This window comes from Parasteatoda tepidariorum, chromosome 4, assembly GCF_043381705.1.
Source record: "Parasteatoda tepidariorum isolate YZ-2023 chromosome 4, CAS_Ptep_4.0, whole genome shotgun sequence".
Classification (NCBI taxonomy): Eukaryota; Metazoa; Arthropoda; class Arachnida; order Araneae; family Theridiidae; genus Parasteatoda; species Parasteatoda tepidariorum.
The window spans coordinates 48,132,601-48,156,938 of record NC_092207.1 but is presented as its reverse complement, the minus strand read 5'-3'; the positions used below and the strand labels follow the sequence as shown (position 1 = coordinate 48,156,938).

General features: G+C 28.1%; 1 protein-coding gene across 2 annotated transcripts in view; it reads left to right on the top strand.

Annotated features, from left to right (window-relative positions):
- The window catches only part of LOC107457548 (Nuclear hormone receptor FTZ-F1 beta), an 82,198-nt gene extending 61,825 nt beyond the window's left edge, over positions 1-20,373 (top strand). For both annotated transcript variants that reach the window (XM_016075722.4, XM_016075721.4), the window contains exons 3-10: positions 3,027-3,231; positions 6,210-6,487; positions 7,734-8,064; positions 8,928-9,326; positions 10,374-10,553; positions 11,764-12,014; positions 13,059-13,311; positions 15,751-20,373. In XM_016075722.4, coding sequence (XP_015931208.1) covers positions 3,027-3,231; positions 6,210-6,487; positions 7,734-8,064; positions 8,928-9,326; positions 10,374-10,553; positions 11,764-12,014; positions 13,059-13,311; positions 15,751-15,995 — 2,142 coding nt within the window. In that variant the 3' untranslated portion in view covers positions 15,996-20,373. The remainder of the gene's footprint in view (positions 1-3,026; positions 3,232-6,209; positions 6,488-7,733; positions 8,065-8,927; positions 9,327-10,373; positions 10,554-11,763; positions 12,015-13,058; positions 13,312-15,750) is intronic.
- The last annotated feature ends 3,965 nt before the right edge of the window (positions 20,374-24,338 follow it).

Here is a 24,338-nt window from a genome sequence, read left to right as displayed (position 1 = left end):
AAAAAAAAAAAAAAAAAAAAAAAAAAAAAAAAAAAAAAAAAAAAAAAAAAAAAAAAAAAAAAAAAAAAAAAAAAATTTTTTTTTTTTTTTTTTTTTTTTTTTTTTTTTTTTTTTTTTTTTTTTTTTTTTTTTTTTTTTTTTTTTTTTTTACATTTATAACTGCCAATTTCCATGTGGTTTGTAAAATCCCAATACATTTAATACAATATTACGACTCATGAGTTATAAATCGCGTATTTAATATATGACTTTTTGACGTGCTTTATTTATGCCGATTTCATTGTAAATCTAAATAACTTTTGCTATTTTTTTCTACATGATATTGAAAATCACATAATTTTTAGTACGATGTTATTACGACACGCGAGTTTCAAATCGCACATTTAACTTATCACTTTTTGGTGCGCTTTGTTTTTGTCCAAGTTATTTTTCGAAAATTTTTTCCACAGATCTAGCAATGGATTTTTAAAAATTGCGATTTTTCTTATGACGTAAGAATGTGAATTTTAAATCGCGCATTTAAATAATTACTTATTGACGCGCTTTATTCGTGCTTATTTCTTTGTATATTTAGGAGGGTTTTTTTTTTCCATTTCTTCTTTTTTTTTTTTTTTTTTTTTTTTTTTTTTTTTTTTNTATAAAATAATTATGAATAATCGTGATGTTTTCTCACGTGATTTTGAACAATCCTGTTATTTTAACTATGATGTTATTACGACGCGCGAGTTTCTAATTGCTCATTTAAATAAGTTATTTCTGCATATTTCATTGTAAATATAAATTATTTTTTCGGAAGTTAGCGCCACGCATTTGCACTCGGCATTTAAAATTATTTAATGTATTGTTATAGAAACAGGAAAAATTCGAAAGTGGAAAAAAACTCGAATTTTTAAGCTGCTTATTGTTTGTAATTTAAATTTTTTTGTAGCTTATGTGATTTTTTAGGAAAAGACGAAAACGTTTCCTATGTAAAATCTCCTATAAAAATGAAGTCTTCAGAAAATTTTAATCTAAAAATTTGATTTATTTTGATAATTTTAAATTAGTTTATTATGTTAATTTTTTTAATTAATAGTAAATAATATCAATAAAAATCTAAAAATAAAAATCTCTCTTTTTTTTACATGTTTTAAAATTAAAATATTATTTATTTATTTTTTTTAAGGATTTTGAAAATAACTTTTTTTTAAAAAAAAATTTTTTTATGTCTGAAGGGATAAATTATGTGTTTAACCACTTCCCTACTATCCCGAGTAAACTCGGGCATTGGTTTCAATACGTTTTGTTTTATCACGTTTTTATTCGGCCGGAAGCAAAACCACAAATAATAATAATCTGCTGTGATTGGAAGTTTGCCAATTTTTGTTTGGGAGTTTTGCTATTTGTGGGACTGCAGACGTGTTTTGTGCAATTGTATATACGATGGTTGATAAATTTACATAAAAGAAAGAATTGAAGAAAAAAAATGGCGTTCGCGAGCGAAAGTGAAAGTAATGCAGACGATTTTTCAGATTATGAAGATGTGAACATATACAAAGACTAATATTTAATTTTTTTTTATTTGCCCGAGATAATTTGGGATAGACTGATGATAAATTAAATATTTTTTACGCATAAAAAGATTATAATTTCAGCTTAGAACTTGTGTAATATGTTTTGTTTTAGTTCCTTGTATTTATTGATAAAATAAAAAAAATACGCTGATTTTTTTATTTTTTTTCCCAAAAAAATTGGTAAGGGAAGCGGTTAATAAATATACATTCCTACATGTAAAAATTTACTATAGGATTATCATGAGATACATATAAATTGCATAGTCATTTCCTTCTGGGTTCCATATTATTAAATATAAGTATAAATATTAAAAATGAAAGAAACAAGAGTTGTACATGTTTTTTTTTATTTTATAAAATAATTATGAATAATCACAATATTAATTACTTTTATTACTATTCTGCCTTTTTTTTCTTTAAATCACTTAAAAATAAAAATAGATTAATTAAAAAAGGTAGGAATCAGATTGGGAAAAGATTTCTTCTTTCTTTTCTTTTACATCACAAGAAGATTAAAGGGGGAAGAAAATTTTCAATTCTGAAAATGTTCTCCCTAAATATCCAGAAGGAAATTATTTCAGGTGATTTATTTGTTATTTAATTTGCATGTTAGTCTGGAAAATAATAATGCGTTATCAAAAGTTGCAATATTGGCAATACATATTAAATTTTATTAGAATTTCTACAGTTTTGATTGCTAATTTTTTGCTAGAAATGGATTTTAAAATTCAATTTTGTTTCAATATTACAAAATTATTTTTTGCATAACTTTAAAAATTATTTTCCTTTACAGATTTTTTTTCCCCCTGAAAGAAAAGTTTTTGTTGTGTTCAAACTTAATTCTGTAGTTATATATCCTATCTTTCAAAAGTTTTGCATTAATTAAAATATTTTTAAGTTTTAAAACATTAGCTGGAATGTATAAAAATTTCAAAATTTATTAATTGGAAATATGCTAAACAAGTATACATTTTCTTTCAACTATAGCCACATAAATTGAGACTAGAGTGTCTTGTAAACAAAATTCTATTTTCCTTGCTTCCCAACATAAGCAGAGAATTATATTAATGCCAGCTTCCTATTATGTGAATATAAATATTTTGAAATATTTTTTTCATTATATTCATTAAAATGTATTTTAGGGAACTTAGTTACCATTTAGTTTAAGTTTTAGTTACTTTAATAATTTTTTCAAAGCTACTGATAAGTTTTGGTAAAGTTTAACAGAATTTAAAAAATTCTTAAAAATTAAAATTTAGTAACTAATTACCATAAAATGAATTTTAGTGAATAAAAGAATACAAAAAATAGTCTGAAAACATTAATTATTGACCTAATAGGAATGTGGTATTTTTATCTCCATTGGTTTACATGGAAGATTGGAAACATAGAATCTGACTCCAGGATGCCCTTAACTTAAACATGTTCTATTGCCCAGTCATACCCACCTAAAAATAATATTTTTCTTTCTAGAATGAAAATAATGAAACGTGTGAAGTTTCTGAAAGTACCATAACTGTTCGAAATAGCCTTGGAAACTCTGACTCTTTATCTGGAAGTTCATCTGGACCTCACACCACCATAAGTCTTATTAAACCTGCCTCACCCTCACCATATACATCCCTCACTCCAACTAGTAACTCTAATGACCGTCCTGTAGCTCATAGTACTCTTTATGGTAGGTAACACTTTTGTTTCATAGATAAAAAAGAACTTTTAAAGATATATTAATAATTGACAAATCATGTGATTAAATACATATTTGTACTCTTTTATAGTAAATTTTCTGCACATGTACTGTGTTTTCGCCTAGCATGGTCTGGGCCGGAATTCAATTTCTCTTGCATAAGTCTGTGTGTTTGATCCAATTAGACTTTTCTCTGATTTTGTCTTTGTGGTTTGAAATTTGCTGTAATATGATTTCAGCCGGGATAGCCTGGCTGGTAGGGCACTGGGCCCATGTCCAAGAGTTTGTGTGTTTCCCGTGTAGTAAATGATGACTAATGCACATTAAATCTGTCGAGTCCCAAAGTTCTCCATGTTCCCATAACAAATCAATACTTCTAGGAGTACTGATCCAGGAGTTTCCTTGTCTTCTGGATTGGTTAAAAATTACAAGGCTATAGAGTTGAACATTAGTAGTCGTAAACCCAAAATTGGGTCGGCTGTTCCACGACCGATATAAAATGTAATATAATTTCGGTGGAAGTGGAAGATCCAGAAAAGTCGATGCAGGTTTGAGTGGTTAGATAGTGCGAAGTGGAGGTGGAGTGATTACTACTATCATCTGTTCTTCGATCTAAACTGTAGTAGTATAGTGCAGAGGTTCCTAAATGGTGCTCTGCGGAACCCTTGTGTCAAGGGGGCTCCAAGAAATTAATTTTAATGATCGTTATGTATGTATCCAGTCAATAATATTATATTTAATATTTTAGTTATTTTTATTAAATTATTTAAGTACCATGCCTCTAAAAAAAAGGAAAAATAGCTAATATTTTTTAAATATTTCCTCCATTAATATATTGAAAAAATTATTAAAAAGATATGCATTTATTAAAAATTGCATCAGTATTTATCATCATACTTTTCAATTCCAAATAAAGTAACCAAATTTAAGAATAAAAAAATTATGTTTCTCTTATGGCTAACCGTCCGTAGCCTTTATAACCACTCTTTTTTGAAAACTATAACTCAACGTACTTTTTTCATTTTTAGCCTAAGCATGCACCAAAAACAAATTCAGAACTAAACTAGATAAAAGTGAATTTTGAAGTTGATCTAAGCCCTTAAATCTTTAGTTTATTCGTTCTCTGGTATCAGATATACTTCTAAATTTTTTAACACCAAACAAGAAATTTGTTTAAAATTGTTGTTAAGAGCTCATATCTATGAAGCTAATGGTAGTTTTTGCATAATTTTCATTGTAATGAATGGGATGAAGGATCAAAGAAATTTTTTTTTATCGTATTGATGTTTTAAGAGCATGAAAACCATAACAAATACCAGAAATCATTGGCTATATGTATAGGTGATTACTCTTGATACCGTCATAATTATTACACTAATCATCACTCTAATAAGTAGATGAAGTTAAATTGACTTTTAAATCCTTTCATTAAAATTCTAATGAATTGAAGAAAAAAGTCATTATTTCTTTCAATCTAACACCTTTGAAATATTATTATTTTGTATTTTTAAGATTATTTTAAGAAATTACTTTACTTATGGAAAATCTTTTCTAAATTCAGATATCATAAATGTTTAATGATAAGTCAAACATTATAAAAGTTTTATAATTACCATTTGTTTTGTTAATCTCCATTTTTTAATACTTAAGGTAGTAAATTTTATTCTATTCTATTAATCTTGAAATTTTAATAGCATTATTATACTGAGTTAAAGGTCATTTATTTTATTAGTATGTTGCAAATTTGACTGTGTTAAGTAATATATTTATCATAATTGTTTGATAAATAGCAACGTATCTGTTTAATGATACAGTATGAAAAGTTGTCAATGCCTAAAAGTTGTTGTAATCATGTTTTTAATATGAAATAATGGAATATAGTCTTTTTCCGTTTCATCGCATCAGGAGCAAAGTAAGAACATCTTTAAACAAGCTCCCATGGGTCAGGGAGAACAGGGAAATCCTGGAGTTGTCAGGAATTTTACTTTAACTTTAAAAAGCAGGGAAAGTTGCAATTTTTAACTAAAAATGTGAAAAATTCGTATATCATACCTGGAAAATAACCAGCCCTAGAATTGTCAATAACAAAAATCATAAATTTGATTTAAATAATTCTAACATCTATTACAATTATTTTATGAAATTCCACTTTTTAGTGAAACTTTTCCATTTTCATTATATTATATGTTTTTCCCCACAAAATCTATTATTTGATATTACAAATTAAAAATAAAAAAAATTAAGTTTTCTGATGAAAAATACTGTGGTGTTGATGAAATATGGTATGGATTTTCATAAAAAATTTCTTGATATACCTGGAAAAATCAGGGAATTTTTTTCTAAAATTGAGTGGGAACCCTGCTTAAATTAAAAAATGTAAGATATGATTTAATTATTGTTTGCATTCAAAAACAGATATTAGAAGTCTTTCTAAAAGTGATACATTTGAGTTACCATTCACTATAAAAATTTGATTAATATAATACCAAGTAGCACTACTTCTTCTATTGACTTAAGGGTATGATGTAATAAAGCATTGTATATTTAACCCTAAATTCAAAAATATTCATTCCACACAAAGCACATAAACACTTTCAACTTTTAAAGTGAAAAAGATAGAATATGAACTTCTAAGTGCCTTCCTAGTTTGTCTGAGGGATGTATTCTTCCATGCACCTTTATGAATCTATGGTAAAATTTGAAGAACAAGTAGTTGTCACAAAGGGAAAGCTTTAGTTATAACAAATGAAGATTTTACAATTGAGAATTAAAAATAGAATATATTTTAATAACAGAAAAAGAGTGAGGCATTATTTAAGTAAAATGTTGAGCATTGTTTAGAGATCAAATTTTGCCAAAGTTAATTAGTTATATGTTCTTGGAATATTATTTTACAATATCTTTATTAATATCATTTTTATGCATTTTTTTGTAATTGTGTTAATATTTTGGTGTATCTGTTTTTATAGAATCTCTTCTTGTGAATCATCAAAATTCCCTTCAAAGCCGAAATTTAATTGGTTATAGTGGTCCCTACAGTCAAACTCCCAGTCCTATCCTCACCCGTCCTACAAGCAGCTCTAGTTCTCGATCTTCCTATTCTCCGAGCCAAAGCCCACTTATGGGTAGATATGTTAGTAGTGCCTCCTCAATATATTCTCATACCCAGAGCCCAGTTCTTTCCCGGCATACCACAGGAAATAGTAGTGATGGATCAGCCTGCTCACCTACTGGAAGTCCTTTACAAGTAAATTAGAATTTTGATGTGATAATTAGCTTTTGAGTTATTCTCTGCATAATTTACATAAGCTTAAAACAATCAGGAGAATTATAATATTTTGCACTCATGTGTCTGAACATATACAAAATGTCTCACTTTGTTTAATTTTAAATTTAATTTTGAAGTATTAAATATACTGGTGTGTAAAATTTAAGAACAATTTTGAAAAATCAGTATATTACAAGTGAGAAGGGTTGAAACTCAAATTAAGGGTTCAACTGGAGACGAATATGATACTGTGTGCATGCAGCATGGCATAGTGTGATAGTGTTAGAAAGTTATAATATAAAGCATGCTGGAATATAATCTTAGTATTTCTGTGAAAGCTCTGTCCAGTAACGAATTCTGTACACAATATCTGGAATCCTTTACACAAAGTTGATTCTCTGGGATATTCAGAGAAGATCTAGGGTTACTGCAGAATCAAGGCAGCTGACAGCGTCTTTTCAGAAGCTTAAAAAGTATTTCAAGTGTCAGAAACAGCTGTCTAGGGGTTTAGTAATAATTTTCCACATGCAACCACGGTTTTTTACAATTAGTACATCATGCTACAGGCAAGACGAAACATATTACAGGAGAAATTTCTAGACACGTGCAGCATTTTGATGCCTGTGCTTGTAGCTTATCGTGCTTTGTACCCATAGTGTGACTTTTTAGAAATTACATGTCTCTTTCTTGAAGTGCTATGAGGGAAAATTCTACGGCCAGTATTGTTGCTAGAGTAATATCTCTGTTATTGAATATTTTAAATCAATCTTTTGCAAGTTATAGTTTTCAAAATTTTCTTTGTATTTAAATTTTGTAGCAAAAATTATTGTATCTGCACTTTAGCAAGGAAAGAAATAAAAAGAAAATTTTTCTGTGTAAAAGTTTGACTTTTTTTTTATTTGTAAGTTATGGTCCCATTTGTTATTTATTTTTTTAAAAAAGAACCTTTGAATTTTTTATTAATTATTGGAAACCTTTGAAAATCATTAATTATTTGCCATCTAAATGTCTTATAATGATCTCGATGATTCCCATTTCTGAATCTATTACATTTGCTGATTCGCTTGTTGTATCCTTTTTTCTAAGATAAATCATTTGTTTTCAAATCATATGCTTATTTTATAAGATTTCTGTAATTGTTACAAATTAAAGTTAAATTTTTAATGCAGTATTACCTCAATTCTAATTTGTTTAAACTTATTTTAAAACTTTTTGTTTCTTTCAGGGAAGGCACATCACTGTGGATGGGCCAATGTTTTCTCCTTCTCAGAGTCCCAATCAGACTAGGCGTAATGAGTTGGAGAGCTTTTCGCCTGCCCGCAGTCCGGGTCATATGGCATCATCACAATCTAGGCATCGTCCTTATAGCGTGTCTGTGTCTCCTGGTCTTCAGAAACCTGGCACCACCACACCTGATCAAGCATGTCTGCTTGATGGCTCCTCACCTGCACTTCCATCTTATCAGTATGTGTCTCAGGATCATCTTGCTTTAGAAACAAGGCTAAGCCAAATATCACCATTATCTCAACATCCAACACCTGAAGGAAGATCAACAAGTATGATACTTTTAAATCTGCTAAGTCTACATTCACATCGTAATCGTTTGAATCTAACAAAATATGACAAATCACAATATTCTGTATATTAAAAGCACATGTGCACATAACTATAGTGATTGTTTAAATATCAGAATTTCAGTGATTCAGAAATTATTTTATCAAAATTAAGTGTTTGAAAAATTATTATACACTACTCTTTAGCTTCCAATCTTATTTTGTAAGATATTCAATGATAAAATATTATAATAATATTATTTAATCCATCACATATTTTCTTACCTTTGAAAACGTGTTTTCTTGTAAGTTTAAAGTAATTTAAATCTATTGTAAAAGGAAAAAAAAAATTGACTCTGACGAAAGATCAACATGTGTGACACTTTTGAACCTGTTGCGCTCACTCTATAATAGTTAAACTTTGAATCTTGCAAAGTAGAAGGAATTACAATATTCTGCACATTAAAAGGTGCAAAGATGTTACATTGGGTGTGAGTGTTTAAATATTTCAGGAATATTTTATTAAGGGCTTAAAAATATGTCTAATTCTCTATTTTATGGTTTTTATTTTGTTTGTAAGATATTTAAGTGTAAAAATAATATAAAAATATATTTAAAAGAATTTATTTAAGTTATAAATTAGAACACTATTCAATCTTTCCTATTTTTATTATTCTTCAGAAATTGTTTTTAATTGCAAGTTCAAACATGCTATAATGACCACTAAGCAGGAGAGATTTAAAAATAAAATAATCAAGCCAATAATATCATTCACCTCTATTTCCTATCTGTAAAACTATAAAGAAGATTTTTGTATTTTGTTTATTGAATTAAAATTCCCTTCTTAATGATTATTATACTTTCAGCATCTAGTGCCTCAGTTCACTCCAGTGCCTCTGATGAATCCAACGCAAGTGATTTTTCAAGTCCGACACGAAGACCATCCAGTGACAATCTTGAAGATACTAGACTGCAATTACTTGGTGATTTATCCCAAAATCCCTTAAATATAGGTGGAGCCCCAGGGATATCTCGTCAGCAGCTGTTGAGTGGACCTTGTCCCATATGTGGAGATCGCATTTCTGGCTTCCACTATGGGATCTTCTCATGTGAAAGTTGTAAAGGTTTTTTCAAACGCACAGTTCAAAATAAGAAGAATTATGTTTGTTTGAGGGGTGCCAATTGCCATGTTTCTATAAGCACAAGAAAAAAATGTCCTGCATGTAGATTCAATAAATGTCTTCGTATGGGTATGAAATTAGAAGGTAATGTGTAACTAAATTTATATGTATTGTTTAATAAATGTTATTGAACTTAATAAGAGACTATTATAACATTATAGGATGCTCAATTTTTATAGTTATCCACTATTCCTATTTCATTTTTAGGCGAATACTTAATCTACTTTAGCCTGCTAACTGCCATAATGACTATAATAAATGCATAGAAATCTTAGCAACCTAACCAAACTTTAAAGTGGGAATGAAATAGTTTAAAATTTAAATTTCCAAACATTTAAATATAATACCATCAGATTACATGTTGTGTTTTAAAGTGGCCTGATGATCTACATGAGATATTTTGAATGTATTATTAAGGACTTTGTTGCTCATAGTTTCTATTTTAAAAGTAGGCATAAAAGTATGTAACAATGAATAAGGGGAAAATATGCTATATGCATGAATTAAATGATCAAAATAAAAAAAATATTTAATCTTTAACCCACTTAGCTTTGTTTCTCATTTTAAAATGTTTATAATTTAATCAAAGTTTAAATTCATTGATAAGGAGGGTTTCATCCTGAGAATAAGGAAAGTGAGAGAAGACTAAGTGTAGTAAATAATCAAGTGTAAATTTTTCACTTATAATTTTCTATTGTATTACAAAATAATTAAAAATTCCTAATCTATTTAAATAATGAAGTAAAAAAATTTCCTGCCAAGATTAATTTTGAATAATTGATTTTTTAAATTAAAATGTTTTTTGATCTTAATTAATTTTTTATTTGATGTTTAATTGGTCTCTTGGTTATACAATTCATAAGATCGATAAATGAAAATAACTATGGTTTCACTTAAGCAGTGATTATTTAGTTATAGTTATAAATTTTTCAGTTTTAGTATTGTGATTAAATAATACTAAGTATTTATACATTTAATCAGATCTTTGATTGGTGAAAGTAATAAAAAAAATAATAAAGGAAATAAATCTAGTTTAAATTTTAAAAAATATATATTTTTTTAAATTGATTTTTATCAACTCTGAAATTGTTATTTCTATGTAATGATATCTTATAAATTTGTTACCCTTAGCTATTCGAGAAGATCGGACTAGAGGCGGCCGTAGCACATATCAGTGTTCATACACTTTACCTGCTACACCACTTGGTGATGATCGTGTGCCTTTCATGGGTGATATCAGTATTTCTCCATCTTCACTTCCTAGTGATTGCCATAGCAAACAAGATATATCTTCCTCTAGGTCTTCCAAAGGTTTGTTTGTTTTTTTGATAAAATGATTTTTTGTTAATTTACTGCACTTTCTATAAATAAAAACAAAGCAATCCCCATTCTTCTTCCGGTGCTACATTGAGTATTGGACTAATAATTTTCGAAAATATTTTTATAGGGGACAAACTAAATGTTAATTCAGGGTGTGCAGCGTTTTTAAAAAGTGCTTAAAGGTGCTTATTTTCGATTTTCGTTTTTTAAAAGCTCTTAAAGGTGCTTTTTTCATTTGGTGTTTTTAAAAAGTGCTTAATTTTCCCATTTTCAAAATGAGATTTTTCCTTTACTATGTTGATTTTCTCTTTAAATTATGCAAAAAGACACAGTTCATGTTGTTCTATTCAACATTTTTCAAAATTATTTCAACCCCTATCTATTTTGCCGTATTGTCAGTCCGTAGGCTATAAAAACGCCATTCGTTTTACACGATTCAAAATTTCATGATTTTTAACAATTGTCAAAAACTTTGCCAAAAAGTTTTTTTTTAGACATGACGGTTTAAACAAGATAAAACTTAATTGTCAAAAACTTTCCAACTCTGCCTAATTATGATATTTTTTTAAAGTGCTAAAAAATATTATTTGAGTGCTTGAAAAGTGCTTAAAAGGTGCTTATTTTTTGTTGAATAATTTGTAAATGAAAGGAAAATAAGTATAATAATGAAAAAATAGCCCACCACCCTTATAAGAAGGAATTGGTTAAAATCATAATATTTCAATTTCTTTTTTTAAATGCTGTAATCTTGAAATACAATATCAGATTGAAAAAAAATTATTAATATGTTATTTTGTTTATTTATGATTAAATTAATTTCATTTACTCTTAGCATGCTACTTAGTAAAAGAAGTTAAAACTTCTTTTTTTCTTCTTCTTAATTTTATTTCATCCACCAGTGCGCAGCATATGGCCCAGCAGCCCATCAAAATCTAAAACTTAAGATTGAAGTTTGCCAGTAATTTATTACATGTCTCTTTAGCTTACAAGTTATGTATATAAAATATGAAAATATTAATATTATGTGATTTTATTGTATATTTAATAACGCCCATTGAACAACTGACCCAAAATATTTTGTGATGGAATATTATTTTGTGATTTAACCAAGGGCTATTTATTTAGGTATTATTTTGTACTTAAATGTTTTTTGTCTCTCAAACCAACATTGTCTAATATTTTGTTGTTTTTATTTATTTAGAGTCAGCTGGTGCCAATTCTCCAGATGAACAAAATCAACCAATCGTCCCACCTCTTATTCAAGATATTCTTTCTGTTGAGCATCTGTGGCATTATACAGATAAAGAACCATCAAAATCTTCTAATCAAACTCCTTGTAAATTATCTGATGGTGATCAAGATTTCTTAAGTAATTTATGTAATATTGCCGATAATAGACTGTATAAAATTGTCAAGTGGTGCAAAAGTTTACCATTGTTTCGAGAAATAGGAGTAAGTCTATTCCTTATTTTCAAATAATATTTCTTAACACAATTCATAATATATGTTCTTTTTCTGTATTTTTTGCACAGTTTAATTAATATGATTGTAATCCAATTAACAATTCAGTAATCACATAATTTTAAAATGGTGAACCAAGGGATTCTATACAATGTTTAATTTCCTTTGGAAATTAGTGAAACACCTTAATTAAAAATATTCTGAATAAAAAAATATTAAACTAAATTACAATTATAAGCACAGAATATTAGATATTCAGAATTGTCTCTTATTAAAAACTATTTCCACATAATAGTTAATTACATTTCAAAACAACTAACAGAAGAGTCTTAAATAAAGTTTAGTTACTGAGTAGAATATATTTAGAGAATTTTTTTTTAATTTAATGTATATTTTATTTAACCCTTTAACTTAGCAATTATTTCTTCAAACTTTTAAGTTAATGGATTAATATATTAATTCCTTTATATGTTAATATTATAGTTTAATTTGGAAAACATGTTGAAATTTTTTTTCTTCTACAAATTAGTAATGATTCCCTTAAGGAACCTTGCCTGTAAGTGAGAAAAACTGGATGTATAACAATTCATTTTTAGCTTGTTTTGGAGAGAACTAATAATTCTACGATTGTCATGGTTTATTAATCTATAAAATATTTACAGGAATGTTGCTTGCCAGTAAAATATTATACTCCTGCCACAAACAAGCTAAATATTAAAGGATATTTTTTAGTCTTCTTATTTTTTTAGAATAACTCACTGTGGGAGTTTTTCTTATGATGATGAATCGATGGCAGATGTCTTAACCTTTTTAGAAAACTCAATTTAATTTATAAGTCTCATCCTCTTTAGCAAACAGTTGCAACTTTGTATAGTATAAAAAGAACAATAATTGTTTATATGTTACCATCAATTATGCTTAAAATCTTGTTCTCCATTTTGATTTTTTCTATTTGATAAGTAAAAAAGAAACATATAAAACTGATGAATTATTATCTATTTTAACACTATTTTATTAATTTGCTCCTTTTTTTAGATGGATGATCAAATCGCTCTTTTAATTAATTCATGGTGTGAACTATTGCTGCTCAGTTGCTGTTACAGATCTATGTCAACACCAAATGAAATACGAATTTCCCATGAAAAATCTGTCACCATGGCACAAGCTCAAGCTATGGGCTTAAGTCCTGTTATTGATCGTATGTTTAACTTAACTGAACACTTAAGACGGTTACAAGTAGATCAATATGAATATGTATCATTGAAAGTTATCATTCTATTGACATCTGGTAAGAATTTTTTTTTCTTCAAAAAACTTTAAAATAGAAGTTTAAAATAAAATACCTAATATTTTTTTATATTTCTTATTTTTTTAGTGTTTTAGCATTGTTTCTATTTATAATTTCTAGCTTGATTTATAAATATGCAGTGTAGTGAATGGAGTTTTATATGCATAGTACATTGAATTTCACTAAACTGATACATTTTTTATTGAAAATATTGCTGAGGAGGATCGTGTATTTTAAATATTTTTCCTTTAAATTTTGAGCATTTATTGTAGAATTTTTTCCATTTAAATGAGAATAATATAGACTCTTGTAATCTCTAATCTTTAACTCGTGTTTAACCTGCCATTTCTTTCTACTTCATGGTTTACTATTAAGAATCTGAGATTTCAAAACAAGAAAACTGGTGAATCTGTAATTAAAATGCCAGAAGAATTTTTGTTGTGCTCATGCATATTCATTGGAATTAATGAATTTTTTTAAAGATTTTTTATTTAGAATAATTACTTAGAAATAGAGAAGCATTCTGCTCTTTAAATGAACAAAACAAACAGTTACTTTTAGCCATCCAAGTCGAGCAATATATAGAGCATTTTAAAACAAGTCATGGTGCAACCCAATCTCGTGGACAAAGTATTTTGTTTTACTTGATACGTGTAATGAGAATATAACACGGTTATTACCATACGATCTTCTATAAGCATTGATGTCCTAGGCTCTATGCTTAATCCATTGTAAGGATGTAAACAGTTAGAATAAAAGAATGTGAATGATATTATTACTTAAAACTTCAAGTTTTACAAACCCTACAAATAGTTTTTTGGTAACAACGCTTACATCTTACTCATGTATTGATGGGATGAGCAAAAAGTTAAAAAGCTGCTTTTGTTTATTTAAATAAACAATATTAATAGTGAAAATAGTGACATTTGAATAGTGACAATGAATAGTGACAATGAAAATAGTGACATTTGAATCACACCTAATTTTTTTTCCCTTTACTTACTAAAATTTAAATACATTTCTCATATGGAAATATATTTCGTTGTTTTGGTGAATCCTTTTAGGTCAAAACTAATGAAGTATGCCTTATATTGCTTATGAATAAAGCAAAAAAAAACATGAATTAACTTAAACAATAACACAAAATCAGACATACTATTAATTTCCTTCTACATACAAAATAGAACCTTTCACACAATAAACAAGATGCAATAAGGAAAAAATGGTATAATCAATAGAGATAGAGGATCAAGCTGAAGCAAAATAATAAAAGAAGGGATATCAGTATAATATGTGTGAACCCTAGGAATACATGATACAAAAATTAAAATAAATGTACTATTATTAAGAAACAATGGGATGATAAAAAGATCGTTATTAAAATTTTCAAAATATGGAACAATTCTCAGAAGTCATAGTCAGTAGCTGAAAAACATTGTTAATTTTAGCAGATGAAAATTCGAACCTGTGATTAGGGTTTGAAGTATGTTTGGCAGTTGAAGATCGCTTAATAAATTGATTTTTGACACGTCTTTCATGTTCTTGAAGTGGAAGTTTAAGGATGCGTAAATAACGTTAAAGCACAAATGAACGTTCATCAATGGACCTACTATAGTTTCAGTTTAATAACAGGGTTGCCACTCCACAGGGAAAACTAGAAAAATACAGGGAATTTAAAAATCACCTAAAATAACAAGGAAAATACAGGGAATTTTGATTTTTTTCTTTACAAACTGGGAAAATACAGGGAATTTTGTTTTTTTTTATTTTGATCTTTTAAAAAATGGTGACCACTCAAAGCGTAAGCTATGGGATATTTAACCATGATATTTCAGCTATACTAAACTATTTCATTTACCATAGCATTATTTAAGTATGCTCAGCTGTTTTTCCAGCAATTGAAACTGATAAATATAGTTAGCCCAATATTGCTCACAGAAGAGCACAGTAATTGTTGTTTCCTCTTAATATATTGCATATAACATGTAAAGGGAAAACACAAGGAATTTTTTTTTCCAGATTTGAGTGGCAACCCTGAATAAACAAAAACCTTTCTCAGTGTTAAAACCTCAAATGAATGAGTTTGTTCAATATCTGCAAGACCATATTCACAAGAAGTTAAACAAATACTCCAGCTATCGATATCAAAAATAGAGTGTTTAAGGTTGGTTCCAACCTTGAATCCTTTTAACTTGTATACTTCTAAAATTATTAAATAAAGTTGTAAGCTGAATTGAGTCTTTCATTTTTTTCTTTTCTTTTTTTAATTTTGTCCTGAATTTCGGTACATACTTTGGTACTACTTAAATTTATAAATTATTAAAACTAGTAAATTATTTTTTATGCTTAGAATATAGTATTTAATTTATTCAGATGCCAAATTTAACCGTGTAACGTGATAGTACATAAATTTGTGTAATTATTTTTATTTCATTTCAGATGCTCATGGCTTAAAAGAACCTGACAAAGTTCGGGCTTGTCAAAAAGAAGTTCTTGAAGCTCTGCAAAATTATACCGCTTCTCATTATCCACATCAACCAAGCAAGTTTGGTGAACTATTGCTTAGACTTCCTGAGCTTGAGCGAGCCTGCCAAGTCGGCAAGGACTCATTGACCACAAAACAAAGAACTGGTGATATGCCCAGCTTCAACCTTCTCATGGAACTCCTTCGTGGGGATCATTGATTGTTTCATCTTGAACTGTTGCTTCATTGCAATTTTTTTTAATAAATTCGTTGTACCGGTGACATACTCTTTCATTTGCTGTTGCCCAAAGATGGTGAATAGATACTTTGAACTATTGAGCAAAGTTTTAATAAAAGGAGCATAGCTGCTAACTTTTTCTTTTGTTTCCAGATGTTATATCAAATTTAGCATTAGAAATTATAATTATTTCGACTTTTGAGCAATTTACGGATTAATTAATTATGTATTCAATCATTTATATAAATGTTATGAAACAGTAAGGATATAAGTTTCTGCACCTAATAATTTGCTAAGAAATGAAATATTTTTAAAAAAGATCACTAATAACTATTAAGAAACTTTAACTGTGTTACGAAAATTTATAATAATTGAATTTCAAAGGTTTTGTTGTTATAAAATGTTTTTATTACAGTGTCATGGTGAAAAATGTCCTTTTTAAAATAGCCATCAGTCATTTAAGTTAATAATTAATAGGATTAAATTTTTAAAAAAATATATCTGTGACAAAATTGATAATTTCTTGTTTATGTTATGCATCACTATTAAGATGTTGCTCTTCAATTTCAATCCACAGTATATCTCAAGGCAACCAGATGATTAGTATGTAGTGCTATGCAAGACTGGTGCTATTGGGTCTACAACATTCTTGGTGCCAATTTTGTATATGTGTAAATGTTGATTTTTTTTAGACATTTTTCATTTTAATTGCCAAAATATTTTGTTATATCAATTAGTGCTTTGTTGATTGTTTTTATTATGGTAGAAACAAAATTATCAAAATAAATAATTGTTGATTCTTCTTTTCTACACTTCGTTTCGAAAAACCTTATTTTGGTTGCTAATTGCCTTTGAAAAGAAAAGTTTTGAGACAATTAAATTTTATAATTGAATAATTTATCCTGGACACCCTTAAGACAAATATCCACTCTGTAATTAGACTAACATTTATTTTTATTGTCTATTCTGAACTTGATTTGGTGTTGGATTTAGTTGTTTTTCTGCGCAGAAAAATAGTTTTTCTTCATATTTTTGGATAAAAATACTTATAGAAAAGTTCTTTTGTACAAATGTGCCCAAATAACTTAAAGTTAGTTGAGACCTATAATCCTTATTAAAATAACACTGAAAACTATATATTTGTTTTTAACCACTTTACTAAGACAATTACAGAAGTTATTTATTAACTATTTAAAGAAGTTAGTATAACAATTAAAGAAGCTATTAATTAACTGAAATTTTCAATTACCCTTATAGCTTGTAATTGATTTCATATTAAAATGGGTTTTTATTGCTGGTGACATCTTTTTGTCTAAAGTTACATTATTTCAAATTTTTATATTTTATTATATCACGTTTATAGAAAAATTTTATGTTGATTAAAATTTATTTTAACTCATCAAACTTTCCTCTTTGCATTGTATCATAATCTAGTTGAACTAAAAATACTATATATTTTTGATTGATTTTTTTCATAGTAACACTATTTTGAAAGATTAATTTTAAAGTAAAATTCTTTTATGTGAATCAAATTTTTGCAATTAGTTTTATTTCTAATTATTTGGGGATTTTATATATATATATATATATACTATTGGATTCAGTTTCAAGACTCTTCTATTCAAAGACAAATAGTAGAATAAATTGTTAATAAAACCTTGAAATTGTACTGTTATAAATTAGTTATTAGATTTATACCTGTTTATTGTATCACATAATTGTTAAAATGACAAACTTATTTTAAGTCTTCTATTTCTGTTACTTTTTAGTTAAATAACTTACTCTGTGTCAGCTTCAAATGTTTGTTATTTATAACAATATCTGTTTTGAAAACATTCCAAAACTTGATGTGCTCTCACATTCCTTTTCTATTTACATATTTTTTTTTTTACAATGTGTAACCAGCTTTTTATGTGCACTTATGCTTTTAGTAGGATGTATTAAAGATGTTATGTCATAATTGTAAAACATTTTTTTATTGCATCAATATGTGTATTGGAAACAAATATCGATTGTTAGTGTATCACTACTACTGTTTCGACTTGCACCAATCACTGCCTCATTCGTTTATTATTCATTTATCTGTTTCTTTTATACCTTTCAAAAGTTTTTATTTATTCTCCAAATTTAAATAATTATTATTTTATTAAAAAAGAACATTTGAAGTAGGCTTAAAAAAAATCATATACCGGTATGAGCCAAAATTCAGTGCTTTAATTATATATCAGAAAAAGTGGGACATTTAAACAAAGATTTGTCGCTTAACTTCTAATTATAATAACTAATAGTTAATTTTCATAGATATGCTTATTAACTCCATGAGACATATTAGATCAGGAAATCTGCCAATAGGATTTTCACTTTCAATTTTTATTTAATTGAATGTATTAAAAGCATTAAATTTTCTGGATTCGTTACCAACACTATACAATCTTCCAATATTGGACAGTATTTTTTTTTCTTACAATTTGTGGTAAACTATCGATCATTGAAAATTGGTGTAAAACTTGAACAAAATTTTTCTTTAAATAAAAAAGTCTCTTTTTATTAGCTTAATTTAGTTGATAATTTTTTTTAAAAAAAGAATTTGATACCATTTTAATTCCTATTTGGCTATTTTTTCCAAAAATTCTTAGTTTTATACATGTTGCTCTTAAGTTGTTATATTACTGATTGAGATTTATATGTATTTCCGGTGATAAAAATCTTCCTGTATTGTGGGATTACGCAATTGTTTTAATATGTTTCAAACTTTAGTGCGTGGTTAGTTGAAAAACAGTGAAAATAAATTTATTTACTCGTTGATCTTAAAATATTTTTATTATAAAATGAAAAAGTTCATTTTTAGGACAAGATCATTACTTTTCATTTTAATATAATTATTTTTAAGACCTATGAAGATAAATTTTCAGTTGAATGTTTCAAATTCGAAATTATTAAAATGCATGTTTTATATGTATGTTTGTTTGCACTATATCCAATTGATATATTGTTTAACTATATCAATGTTTTATACATTTACTTCTAAAATGTTCTTATCTGAACATTTTATATCAAGTAGATGTTTTTAAATTTGCATTATTTTTGTTTTTAAAATTGTTTATAGTTTATTTCTACAAATTCAAAATTGTTAGTACCTTTTCTGTTATTGATCTATAGATTTTTGATGTATCAATATTTAAATATATTTACATTATTTGCTTCACCAAAAGTGCCAACAATATTTTACCACTATTCACTTGAAAGGTTGGAAACATCTTATATCTTTAAAATCACTGTTAATAATTTTTATTACTATATTATCTTTTGAGCATAATTTGTTTAATTGCATTTTCTTACTTTGGATGAAAGTTTCTAAATGGTACACAATAAATTAAGTTTTTTCTGACATATTTTTTGTGAAAAACTTTTTTATTGTCTGTTTTTTTCTTTTACTTTTTTTCCAATACTTTTATTCAGATTTTTAAGTTCTAAAATATTGCACATTTGCAATATTTATTATAATTATTAAAAGAGAAGGAGTTGTAAAGCATGATTTTTGTTTAAACTTTTTCTTTTGCTCATAAATTCTTAAGTGAGATAAGTCTGATTTTTATTGTGGTTTCTGTTATCCATGCCTCTCTTTCAAAACATGTTTGAAATTTTTTTTTATTTGTTCATTTAAAAGAACGGTTTTAACATTACTAAACTTCCCAGATTATATGCAATAGACCTTTTGTTTGGTATAATGAAGGTCGTATTCAAAGAGAAGACAAGGACAATTTCACAGTCCCTAAATTTATATAGAATTTATGATTTTGAACAACAAATCAAAAAGTCTAAAAAATGTGTCTTTGTGCTTCAAGTCCTAGAAAAATTTCGTCCTATGGTCCATAAAACCTATATAGCATTGAGTATAATGCTATAAATATATTAGAGAATATTCTTTAAACTCTTTTTTAATTCTTTTCTTGGGTTTAAAAACAGAAACAATTTAGTAAAAATAAAATGATGTGATGCAATATATAAAATAAGTTTTATGTTGAAATTATTATTATTTTTTTTGCAAATTTCTCTGTTCACTAAAACTTCATTGTTATATGTGTAATCAAAAAATTAAATTCTATATTATGTGAATATCTTATTGAAATTTTTAATGCTTAATTTTTGTTGGCCATGCAATTTTTATTGTTTGTTGTGAATAGTGACCGGTGCATTTTCTGTTGTGTTGTGCTTTAGCTGCAACTGCTTTCGGTGGCGGTGTTTCAGCATTGTAATTTATCTGAAAGATTTTAAATCTGTGTATAAAAAACATTTGGGGAAATTTTTAATTACCTCATTCTGTAGATTGGAAATAAATAAAAAATGTGTATTAATTGAATTTAGTTTTGTCTGTCAAACTAGTGTTAGTTAATTTTTTTAATAATCATTTTCCTTATAATTAAATTAAACATACATTACAGTGCTAAATTTTAAAAACAAATTAGATTACCATGAAAACATGCTTCACAAAAAGTTCGGAAATTTACTTTAATTCCTAAAACATCTCATTTAAAAATTTTACAGATTGCTTTAACTACAAGTTGTAAGGCATCAGCATGAAAATTTTTCACTATTTGTCCAATGTAGAATTAAATTTTTGGATTGAGTAAAAAGTTTTCCGCCGAAAAAAAAAAGAATCTTGTGAAATTATAAATACATACAAAATCAGTAAAGCTAATGAGAATAGTAATCTCTATTCAAATCAACAATGGTCTGCCAGCGTTTTGGCAACCTTTTTTATCCCTTCTGCGAAGAACTGTTGCGTGCGGGAGTCCAAAAGCAATCAACCTCAATTATGACCTCGTCATTTGAATGGAAGATTGTATCATCAAGATCCAGGTGTGAAAACAGATAGTGATCCGAAGGCACCATGTCTGGCTGTATGGTGGATGTTGCATCAAATCCCACTCCAACGTGTAGAGCGTCCAGCTGGTCATCGCACTAGCGTGTAGCCGGGCGTTATCTTGATGAGGGCGAACCACCTTCCTTTTGAACTCGTTATTCACGAATGGCATCTCTAACTTTGATTAGCATATTGCTGTATATTGTACAGTTGATAGTCTGCCCGCTTTTCAATTACTTCTTATGTAGATAGTTCCACGACAACCCCACCAGATATTGAGAAACTCCTTCTTGTTAGTTATCGTTCGTCTTGCAACCGAAACTGCTGACCACCCTTCTTTCATCGGCTTGTATTGCTGTAGTACACCCATTTTTCATCACAGGTCACAATTCTGTCCAGAATGTTCTCTTTTCTTTGATCTCTGAGCAAAGCCAAACAGGCCACTTCTTTCAATTCGCGAGGCACCCAGTCGTTAAACTTAAACGTTAGATTTATGCGTTTGAGACTATAGTTTAACTTTGTTTTTTGGCAAACGTCAAGCTCTAATTCAATAGTTCGTGTTGAAACATTTCTGTCTTGATCAATGATTTGCTTTAACTGGTCACAATCAACCTCAATAGAGCGGCCTCAGTAGACGAAATACAGAAAAGAACAAGACTTTTTTTTAAAGAGCATTTCTAATAATAATTGATTTGAGATACTAATTTAAGCTGATTTCTTATGATTTTAAAATAACAGATTTTTCTTATTAACATTTTTAACCTAAACGAAACAAAATCAAATTTAAAAAGATAATTGCTTTAAATTAAATCTATACGTAAATGCTTTAAATACCTATTTTTGTATGCAGCCTTTTTTCTTTCTTTTTTTGTAGATTTATGTACATTAATTTTTCTCACATTGGTGTTTTGTGGGGGAAGGAAAGTCAACATAAGCATGAAATCATTGATCATGAAGATCATGCGTGTGTTTTATAATATTTATTGTTCTTTTTTTTAAAAAAAAGAAAGAAAATCACATTTCTTCTGAGAAGTTTTTTTATCATAAAAAGTAAGTTTTTTTTTCTAAAATATATTTGATTCTATGAAACAAAAGAACTTACCTGAAAAAGATAATCCTCACAAATAGTATTCATGTGGTTTTTAGTATTATCCACATACGTGCTGCTTGTGTGCCATATCCCGCCTCCTTAGACTCAACACGAACTCTTTGATATATCCATGTGGTGATCATTTTGTTCTTTTAATATTTTAACAATTGACAGTTCCTTTTAGAAACTCTTTGTCGGGTCGCTCTCAATTGAATTCAATCAAAAATTTCTCATGAGGAGAAATTCATCAAAAGAAAATAAATATTTTAAAATATCAGAACCTTTACTTTTCATGATCTTTGAGGGTGAAAGGAGGCTTAGTAGAAAAATCCCTTCCCTTCGTATAATTAGTTGGTCTCGAAATATTTTTTAAGATGCTGAAATATTTTAATATTTTTCTACATGGAAGAAAGAATTACTAAATTTTTTTTTTTTTTGGCTTTGTATTTTAAAAATAATAATTAAAATATTGACTGGCTTTGATTAATCTTTCGATGTTAAAAAAATTACGGATTCAAATTTTGTGCCTTTTGTGAATTTAATTCAATTCCTATGCATTTTATTAATTTATAACGAAAAGATTCGCACACTTATATTAAGGAATTTTTATTTCAGATGATGTTTAAAAGTCCCTTTAATAAAACGGAATTAAAATTCCGAAACCACATGATTAAAGTTCCTGTAAAAAGCGAATTGTGCTTATAATTTTTCAGAGTTACACATGGCGCAGCAGGCACAAAATTATAATCTTTACGGAGATTGAATAAAGCGAGAACAATATTTTCTTTTGTTATAAAAAAATAATAAATTAAATCACGTTTTGAAACAGCAAATAAGCTCGACTGTCATTAGCTGTTTATTTGGAACTTTTCTTTCATTCGTTCTGAAGGGAAAATAAACTACAATAAATATCGTACATATGACATTAATATTTTCTTAATTAAATAATCAAATGCAATTTTACTATGCGGATTTAAATTTGTTATTTATTTTTCGTTTCATTTATGAATCATTTTAAAGAAAATTTAATAGTATGGCATTATTGGAGTATTTCATACAATTCAATACAAAAATATTATTAAAGAATTTTCATCAGAGAAAATTTATTCAAAATTTATAAGCCAAGATGTATTTACTCATAAAATAATTGAAAATAAGCTTATATTGTATGTAATCTGAATTTTTTAAAACAATAGATTACATTTCTTCTACACTCGTTCCACTGGAATCACTGTTCAAAGAAATTATAAAGTTTTGATTTTTCCATAAGTCCTTCTATTTACCACATTTCGTCCTCCACAGAAATTACATAATTGACACAGTTTAGACAATTTTGAGTTGTTATATTACACTCTATAACAAAAAAATCGACGCTCCAAGAAGCAATCATCCGATTGCTTTGAAATTTCGTATGCATGAATGTTTTAAACAGATCAGGCTGGAATGATGCCGACTGGTGACTTACAGTCTTTAGCGACGAATCCCGCTTCCAACTGTGTCCTGACGATCATCGAAGACGTGTTTGGAGACGCACAGGGCAGAGGGGGGATCGTGCCTTCACTATTGCACGCCACACCGGCCCTCAACAAGGCATTATGGTCTGGGGTGCCATTTCCTTTGACCACCGGACCCCTTTGGTCGTCATTAGAGGTACACTTACTGCACAGTGGTACGTCGACGACATCCTAAAACCTGTTTTGCTACCGTTCCTTTAGCAGTGCCTGGGCTGGTTTTTCAGCAGTACAATGCCAGACCACATACGGCACGTGTTGCTATGAACTGTCTGCAAGCTTGTCAAACTCTTCCTTGGCCTGCCAGATCACCAGATCTCTCTCCCATCGAGCATGTCTGGGATCCGATGGGAAGGCGATTGCATCTGGCACGGAATGTTGATGACCTCGTTCGACAATTGGATCGAATTTGGCAGGAAATACCGCAAGAGACCATCCGGGAGCTTTATCGGTCTATGCTACGCCGTGTGGCAGCTTGTATCCAGGCTAGAGGCGGGTCAACACCTTATTGAACTTGTTACTGTAACTCTGCAATAAATTATTCAATTGTTTTGAAATTTTAATCATTTACTATTCTGTACATTGTCTTCCTATCCACCAATTTTCATTTCACTCGGACAACTCCTTCTTGGTGCGTCGATTTTTTTGTTACAGAGTGTATTTATGTGGCTAGTATAACAAGAGTTTTAATACAATTCAATTTAAGTCTCATTTTCACACGTAGCATTGCTTTTTATCTGACTCAATTCCAATTAACTCGGGTTAATCAATTTTATTTAATAAATTCCATCGGATTAAGTTCACAGTGATAAGGAGGCAGTCTTAAAATTATAGGTTCGTATTTTTCGGCAATATCTTCA